A 9,136-nucleotide genomic window follows, 5' to 3' on the forward strand; every position below is an offset into this window, starting at 1 on the left:
TGATAGACTTCACTAGGAATTCGAGTGGATCGTTGAAACCAAGTGACAAAAGAATTTAGACCCTCTTCTAGTTGCAGTGGGGTATGGAAGCTAAAATTGTTAGGCTGATGCTTGAATCGACATAAAACAGGTCTGTCCTTGACATGGTGCTTTGCACTGAGCAACTCTATTAAGTCCTGTAGCTTTCAGGCTGCTTAGTAGAGATGGCATTAAGTTTCAGGGTAACCAGGTATCTTTCTTTGCTTTGTCTTAAAGCTAAATGTTCCCTTTCTTTAGAGAAGACTTCTTGTGAAGCTAGACTGAGCTGTTGCAACCACTGTTTGTTTCAAGAAACTCTTCAAAAATGGGGGTAGTTCTAAGCATAGCTCAAGAATTGTGGCCTTACAACAGAAAGCTTTACAACATCTGATGCAAAGCAGTCAGAATTGCAGATCCACATCTTGATACCTCCTCAGTAAATGTCTCATTAGCTTTAGCATGTTCAAGAGAAGTGCAAGATTGTTTTAGCCAGTAAATACTCTTGCTCATCCCTGCTAGAGCTGTCAGTCTACTTTGTTGCACTTTCATATTTACATTGCTAGTCCTTCCAATTCACGAAGCTTGTATAAATGAACGTAAGTGTGCTGAAAGGCCTAAGCGTATGCTAAATGGAGAAACACTAAAACTGGTTAAGTAGTCTAACTCGCAATACAGCAATAAATGCTGAAGTGCATTATGAATCCCATGAGGGAGAGTAGCACTTTGCTTGGGTTTAAAGACCCTGGTTAACTGCTGCAGGAGAGTCAGTAACCCTACTGGTGTAGAATGTGCTGTACCTCTAGACATTAAATTTGGGTCCATTTTCAAGACTGTGTGTATATTTGGAGATGTCCTATTAATGTTAAGCCTCTGGCCTTGAAGGAAGGATTCTTGACTGGCAGTGCAATGCCAGGCATTTGGATTAAGCTGCAGTATTTTAATCTAGGCTGATCATGCTCTCTTAAACATGCTGAATCTGTAAAAATCCAACACCACATTGTCTAGGTAAACAGGAAAGTACTTTGCTGATAGACAAGATTATGATTTGGTGGGCAAAGGCTTCAGTCAGAAAAAATGCGTACATAAGCAAAACGACATGCTATGTTAAGGCTGTTTTCATCCCAAGAGATGAACCTAGTTTAGACTCAACTTGGCATTCCTCATCTCTGCTCCAGGAACTGGTGTGCATTTATTTAATGACTGTTACCTCCAGTGTACAATATGGACAAGTTGGTGACATGTTGCCCTCTTTGGAATAGTGACTTACCAGTCTTTAAGAGTAAGATGAGATGACAAACCAGGCTGCTGCTTTTATGGGAGAGTTGCTTGAGGTTTTTCCTCAAACTTGTACAAGAAAAGGATGGGAGAGGGCGTAATTGCTGACGTATGCACGATGAATTTCACATCGAGTCTCACTTGATCTGCACTTTGATCTTCCAATATGCATATATTATAACTGGAATCTCACCCTTGTAACACTAGAGAAGAATAATGGATGACAATAGAGATTTGCCTCACTGTTTAATGTCTGCTGCTGTCACGTTCCAACAGAATGCCCTGGGTAGCACAACTGGTCTCTGTAACACAGTTACTAATACAAATGGTGCATCTCTGGCATAATATTCTAGGTGAATAAGGTGAAAAATAATGGTATCTGAAGCATTTAACTGCAAGCTACAGTTTGGGTTTTTTCAGTGGAATAGGTGATGGAAAACACTGTACTTCCAGCCCATTGCATTCTGACGTTTCAGAACATCACTGGTTGCAAGTCTTGTGAAAGATAACAGTGATGGAGAGAAGGTGCATTTGGTGAAAGAAGTCCTGACTATCGTGTATCCTGTGATAACATGTTGACTTCCTTCTTGGTTTGGAGCTGCAGTGCTGTGGAGTGGTAAGTGTGTGCTCAGAATACTGAAAGATGGAGGAGTGTTCTTCCAAGGCTGCAGCCTATGGACTTCAACTTAATTGGAAAACTGCTCAACATGTAATTCCTAAAGCATTTAAACACCACTTTTTTTTTTCAGTGAATTTTCTGATGGAAGGGGCAAGGGAACAGGGAGCTCAGTTCTAACAGAATAAGCAACCTTTTAAATTATGGAAAATGTAGATCTTGTGAAAATTCAGCTTAACTGAATGGCAAGCTTAAGGCTGGCTAGTTGCTCTTTTTAAAAGTAGAATATTAATTATAACTGCCTGAAACTCTGGGAAACCATGTGTAATGCTCCTAGTTTGCCGTTTACAGCCAATAATGTACCAGCTTTCTTACTGAAGTCTGAAAGGAAGGTTAAGGTTCTTGATAAACTAATATATAGGCTGAAGTGTTCATGAAATTTAAAGCAACTAAATTCAGCAAATTTGATAATTTTAAAGTGCCTTTGAGATAGTTTCCTTCCAGCCAACTCTAAATAGCTTTCTGCCAGAGTTAAAGGGGAAGAGCTTACAACTTGAACCAGAACCCAAGATGGTTTTCTTGTACTTCAGCTAAAGAGGTTGACCCCACCAAATGGCTGGTGGGGCTCAATCCTTTACGCACTCTGCCTAGTTTTGGTCTGAACTCTCAGACCTCTCAGATTTTTTGGGGGAGTTTTGCTGGCAATGCTCCACTGCAGGGTACAAATGTGAATGGAGGCACTTGGTAATGTTGTAGCGGTCAACACATTTCTAACTCTGTAAACAACTGCTCTTCCTTTTTGTAGCATACTACAGTTGTGACCAAAAACCCTCCCCCTCTTACCCCTGCTGTCTGTAAGTGGTATCTATTAACTTGAGACTCAAGTCTGCCAAGCATTGAACAAAAGAGTAAATGGAAAAACAAACTTCTGTCCCTGGGAAGTGATGCTGTCAAACCAGGCTTCAGGCACTTCAGCAGGGCTGCATGGGAAGTCTGTGGTGGTTCATACTGTAGCTTTTTGTTCTGAGACTGGATTCCTTTTGATGCAGTCATCCAGCGCCCTTAAACAAGCACAAAATGCGGTCTGGCGTAAGTTTTAATTTGTGTATCTGAAAAAAGGTGTAGTCACTGTTTCACACCACTAAGTGGAGTGAGAATGTTAGTGTTGGAGGTACCAACAGAGCATAGCAAGTTGCTGGCTAAAAGCTGACAGATGCCTTAATGACTTCCTGTGCTGGAGATCAATGGCTTGTACAACCTCTCACATAGTGCTTATAAATTAACATGTAACAATATGGGAGGCCAAGGCTGGATTTTTATTTTTTTTTTTGTAGATCAAATGTTAATAGGCAAGTCCTCTTTTTCCTGTAACCATCAGAGTTGGGTACTGCAGCAAACTCATCTCTAGAAAAATCAAAGCTTGTATGAGTGACAAAAATAACGCTGAACCTTCTAATACCCTGTGTGAAATAGAAAAGGAAGTCTTAGAACAATGGCATTTTATCTGCAATGTTTGTCTGGAGTCATTGTAAAAATGTATTTTTCCAATATGCATTACTTTGTTGTGTAATGATTCTACTTGTAATAAAATGCATAACTGGATAATGCATTGTGAGGTGGAAACCTTGTTGAGAAAATACCTTTTCCTGTAGAGACAGCTGCCCCTCTGCAAGCTAGCCTTTAGAAATCACAAGGAAAACTAGGGATATAACATTCAATACGGCATGACAACTTTATTCTTTCTTCTGAATTATTCCAGGTATTCATTTTAATGTTGTGGAACTGCTACAACTTACTTTGGCTGACAAGGTCTGGTGTTCTAGTTCATACCATATAGTCATCTTGAATGCCTTAGACTTATCTATAATCCTTTGTATGAAACAATCCTAACTTCCTACAGGCCACAGTAAATCAGTTCTCAGCTCAGATCCATGTAAATCGACAAGCTGAGCTGCGTTGACTCAAAGTAACCTACTACTCGTTCATTCTACCAGTTGTATACTGGTGGGCAGGTTAGCCTCCTGGAAGAGCGCAGAACTGCTGCAGCTTTATTTCAGGGAAAGGAAGGCTTCAGTGCAGTAGCAAAACCAACCAAAACATCTTGGTGAGAGTGTGATGCATTAGTCTCTTAGTAATAAAACTTAACTAAATTAGAGATGAATGGTGAGCTGGTTTAGAGCATTGTTTATGTTGACTTGATGCCTGTATAACTATCACTGTTTTCTTCCCACCCTTTTCTTCCATGGGAGAATCTAGCTGAGCTTTTGAATTGGAGTAGAAACAACATAATCCTGGAGCACTTCAGGTCAGTGAGGGAGTCTCCTTGTTTGCTTTAACAGATGATTTATTCCTAGTGCAAGCCAAACTCTTTTCCCTAGTATTTCCAAACACTAAACTGAGGAATAAGCTTTGAATTAGTTTTCAACCAACTTTAACGTAAAGCAACACCATCCCATCTTGCCTTCCTGCAGCAGGTTATTTGATTTTTGTGTACCTCTAAGACCAAACCCATCCTCTCAGGATTTCAGCACTATTTGCATAATGCTCAAGCATTATGTCAAGATGTAACTTGTGTGATGCTGACTTGCCATTACAAACTACTTTTTACAGTATTTAATAATCTGGAATTTGCTGCAACTTTTAAAAAATAGCTTTTTAAAGCCATAAAGACACTTGCCAATCATTTTTGGGGATGGTTTGACCTCTAAATGCAAGTTCTTGTTAAAGTAGTGTCCAAAAGCAAATGACATGCCCAGTAAGCTGTGGAGACAATGAAGCACTGCTTTGCAGCTCTGCCCTGCAGATTTTACACAGCTAATCTTTAGGACTGTTGTGTGAAATGAGTAGCCCACTCCAGCCCCAAAGATGGCCTAAGCCCATGGCTGAGTTCAATTCTGCCACCGTGACTGGTAAGAGCCAGCATGTGTGCCTGAAAGTGCCTTGGAGGACTTATCTTCAAGATTATGGTGGAAAAGAAACACAACAGAACTAGGTTAAAAAAAGAAAAACCAAACACAAACCCCCAAATGTTTATTACAATAAGCATAAACATGTTTAAATTGCTGTATAGCTCCCATCCATGGCAGCTACAGCCTCATCTAAACATCACAGGTGAAAAGTGCTGTAGTATGTCCCACTGTCACTGCAATGAAGTGATCACTCTTCCTTTGAAGCAATGCTGCCAGGCCTCCTGCAATGTTACTAGTTATTAGTTAATTACTTAGACTTGTGGGACTTCCTTAGAGGTGGCAGAGCTCAAAACTAATGAATTCACAAATGCCTTCCAGCTGTTTATAAATGGGTGGCAGCTGCCTTAAGGAAAAGAACTGAGCAGAGCTCAGCATGGATCTAAACTCTGTAATCTGGGTGTCTCTCTCAAGGCTGCAGCTACACCAGAAACAGATTCTAACAGCAGATTCTACAAAAACCAGCAGCCTAGGGTTTACAGCACCCAGGCCCTAGGCAGGCATTCCCTTGTCCTCTTCAGCCCCACACGGAATTGGTAATCACTTGTCCTGCTCTTCTGGGACCCACTCGTATTACAGCTGTGGTAAAACAGGTGTGGACTTCAAGGGAGCTGGGCCTTGTGGTGACGTCGCCAGCCTCAGTTATAGTCCAGTGGATGTGTACCAGATGGGAGGAGGTCATATACCAGAATGGAAATGGGAGAAAGATTACAGCAGGATGGTCGTGTTGCCACATAGCTTTTGTTATTGCCTATTTAAAACTACTGATTCCTGATCTGAGAAGTTTGAAAGTAGTGAGTCACAGGACCAGGACGGTGAGGTTAATATGAAATAACGCTCCTCATAGGTGGCTTCTAATACGTTGTTTGCACAGTATCTAATGCAAACACTAAATGAGGAAATACAGCTATGACCTTTGCCTTCTGTACTCTGAGAATTTGATAAAGCTTGTATATAACTGAACTGCACAAGTTCCTAGATACTACGTACCTTAATTGCAGGACAAGTTCAGGCTTCTCCCTGCTACCTTTAAACTCTTTGGAGTAAACCAGGTGACTGGGAAGGAGCATTAGCACTACAATGCAGTAGGCAGAGTTGAAGGACTGTTGCATGAACTGGGGTCAGTGATGCTGCAGCAGTTCTTGTGCTCGCTGCCTTAAAACACAACGCACAGCACTCACCACCATGCACACAAGCATCTACTTCCTAAATGCGTAAGAAATCAGGTTTTAAATATAATTCAGGCTGTGCATCTTACAGTTTGTTGCCAGATGTAAAAATACATACAAATAAAGCCTTAAGAAAAAGAAAGTATCCCACCACTGATTTTTTAGCCACTACATTGGCCAAAGCATTTCCTCCTTCTCTCGACTCCATCTCCAGACATTAAAAAAGAGTCACAAATAATATGAAATTGTTATTGCTCCCTTCATGCAGACAGATGGAAGGGAAGGGAGCTGGAGCTGCCCACCCAAAATGCAACATTTTGCTGCAGGACTCTATGCCCCCCTCAAATCCAGCCTTCGGCGTCACACCTTTAGGACACACTGCTCGGCCCTTGGATGGCAGCCGTCGTATTCCTCCAGGTGAGGGTTATCCAGATCGCCTCTGTCGCTGTGCTCAGTGGAGTGCGACTCACCCCACGGGGGACCAGTAGTCCTCACACACACACAGTGACTCCCCTTCGAACCAGGTCGGTACAGCTTCCGAGGGACTCCAGTCCAGTCTCTGTTCACTCCCCCACTAAGAATGGAAAATTAGAATAAATTAAAACTCAAACCCATGAAAATGCTTCCAGCAAATTGAGAATCATTAGATAAAAAACAAGACAATCTGGGAGAGTTAGAACTAACAATATGCTCACTGAGGTAGACTTTGCTCCCAACAGCCAACATCCCACAGCCTTCTGATACCTTTTTGTTGGCTGTGCTTCAGAAACCTGTGGCCTGAACCTAGTTTCATCGATGCTGCTACATGCTCCCACCCTTCTAGGAGCAACCAACTTCTGCTTTCCACGCTTCTATTGCTGGAAAAGGAATCATAGCCTTATGTAGCACACTGGGTCTAATGGCAAAGTGCCGCCTTTGGGGGTAGCTAATTGCTCACAGATAACCACACGCTGCCTTCTGTGCCACGACTGAACACAGTGATTTTGAGAACTAGGGCAAAAGAAAAAAAAAAAGGTCTCAAGTACTTCTGCAACTACTTCATATTGTCTCTTTATGGGCCAAATCCTGCCTGTTCCCTTTACTGCATGTTTTAAGCCTGTAAACTCTGACACAAGTGACTGCTGCACAACACCCAGTCCCACGGCTGCACCCAGGCTCATTCACACACAGAAGCAGATGCCCCAGGTGGTACTGGTGTATCAAAATGAAGACTAAGCATTTTGCAATGTGGTCTGTGAAATAATTCCATCTTCAAACAAAACAGTCCCTAAACTGAGAGAGGAATACAACTAAATAAGCCAAGTGGGAAATGACCTTTCAACGCTCAACCTCATTTTTATGTGGTTTTAAGTGAAAACTGTTGTGGTAGTAGCTTGTAAGACAGCATGTGAAACCATCTGAAAACCTGTCTGAATGTAGCAGACGGTCCTAGTGGGATTTCTGTCCCATTTTCCTGAGAACAGGAGGATCATGTGCACATGTGGCAAATTCTGAAACCTTATTTTGATTCCAGTGTGACAGAAGAGTTTTTGCCTCAGAAATAAAATTCCTAAAAGTATTAATGATTGGGATGAAACTTTATTTTCCTTTTACGCGCTCACCTGGTCAGTGAGCAAAGTTTCCCTCCACTACCTCATGCTGGAGAACATTTTCACTAGCCCAACCTACACCTCTGTGCCACTCCAGACTGGGTGGAGGCTATCAGGGTTGCTGGACTGGCAGAGAAAATCTAGGGACGCCGATTCACACAGCAGCAGTGGCTCAACCCGGCACAGTGGAGAAAAGCACCGCTGCTTCTTGCCAGTTGGCTCTGCCTCTGTCAGAAAGCAGAGAAAGCCCAAGGATTGCAGACAGAGGAAGGGACCAAGCCTGGCATATTCCAGCCATGCCAGCACCCAGCACGTTAGGACCAACCTACGTCCTTCTGTGGAGAAGTCAGCAGACCTCACCCACAGGCTACGCAGTGCGGGGCTGCAGGAGCCAGGACATCTTCCTACGCTAGTCCTGCTAGGAAAGGCAATGACAAAGCTCAGGGCATCCAAAAAAAGGGCAGAAATGCTCTGCTCCAAAGGGTCCAAATACAATGGTAAAAAGGCAGAGTTTACCTCTGTCTGGAGCACCAGAATCGGCTGCCCTTAGCAGAGCTCCATTCAGAGTTGCAGGGTGGAAACTGCTGCTTACTCTGCTCGCTTTCTGCTTTGAACTTCAGAGCTTCCTCGATCGCAGCCTCAGCCTGCCTTAAGGCTTCTGTCGGTGCCCCATTTTCATCATAGAATCTGCCCACCAGCCTCCCTGGGGGAGAAGATCAATTAAGACCACAATGTTTCCAGGCAAAGAAAATTAATAGTTCTGGGATTTAAAAAAATTTATTTAAAGACAAAAAAAGGAGGATCTCACCATGCCCCAACTTTAAAGCGGAACTGAGCTTACATCCCTTCCATTCTTGGATCACACAGCAATTTACCCATATTAATAAATCCACGCAGGACAAGCTTAGGCATAGGCTCATTAAAGATCAGAAAGTCAATGCCACTTTCAGCTGCAGAACCCAGAAGTCTTTCCCACCCATGCACCTCATTCCCTAAAAGAGTCTCCCTGCACTGCTGCCCCTACAGTCTCCCGAGTCCTGCTAATTTCAGTACTCACAGTGCTGGCTCCATGCCTTTTGCTCGGCAGAGATGAATAAAAGCAGGGCAGAGAGTTGCAGCTGACAGCCCAGGACAGGAAAACTGCTAAGCTTCGCCTTAGAGGAAAGCAGACCTCAAACTAGGTCTGATTTAGCAGCGGCTCCTGGTGATCACTCACAGGTTTCAGTACGCTGATCTCCACCAGCCACCCGCAGCACAGGCGGAAGGCCCTCCCCAAGGTGGACATGTTGTAGACGAAACCCGGCTCTACGCAGCGCTTGCGTCCCCTGACCTTCCATCGCCACGCCGCAGGCCTACCCTCACCCACCTGCCCTCCTCCACACAAGTTTCCCTTGCGTGTTGTCACCCCGGCCAGACCCACCTACCCACGGGATCATAGTTGTCGCTGTAGAAGGAAAGCCAGCTCTGGATGGCGAGCATCTCGCCCGGTGACAGCGCCGAGAC

The 9,136-nt window shown here is 43.5% G+C and overlaps 1 protein-coding gene across 1 annotated transcript; it reads right to left on the reverse strand.

Moving 5' to 3' along the window:
• Positions 1 to 6,404: 6,404 nt before the first annotated feature.
• On the reverse strand, positions 6,405 to 9,130 carry LOC104155093 (neuferricin). The gene is made up of 3 exons (XM_009705461.1): positions 9,058 to 9,130; positions 8,150 to 8,336; positions 6,405 to 6,618 (listed from the first exon to the last, which is right to left on the reverse strand). The coding sequence occupies exons 1-3, from the start codon at positions 9,110 to 9,112 to the stop codon at positions 6,405 to 6,407; spliced, it is 456 nt and encodes a 151-aa protein (XP_009703763.1). The 5' UTR covers positions 9,113 to 9,130.
• Between the last annotated feature and the right edge of the window lie 6 nt (positions 9,131 to 9,136).

This window comes from Cariama cristata, unplaced genomic scaffold, assembly GCF_000690535.1.
Source record: "Cariama cristata isolate BGI_N322 unplaced genomic scaffold, ASM69053v1 scaffold43438, whole genome shotgun sequence".
Classification (NCBI taxonomy): domain Eukaryota; kingdom Metazoa; phylum Chordata; class Aves; order Cariamiformes; family Cariamidae; genus Cariama; species Cariama cristata.

Coding starts and splice junctions, on each gene's coding strand:
- LOC104155093 (XM_009705461.1), bottom strand. CDS start 9,112: ATGCTCGCCATCCAGAGCTGGCTTTCCTTCTACAGCGACAACTATGAT. Junction 8,337..9,057: donor CGACAACTATGATCCCGTGG/GTAGGTGGGTCT, acceptor CTTCTCCCCCAG/GGAGGCTGGTGGGCAGATTC. Junction 6,619..8,149: donor TTCTGGTGCTCCAGACAGAG/GTAAACTCTGCC, acceptor TTCCATTCTTAG/TGGGGGAGTGAACAGAGACT.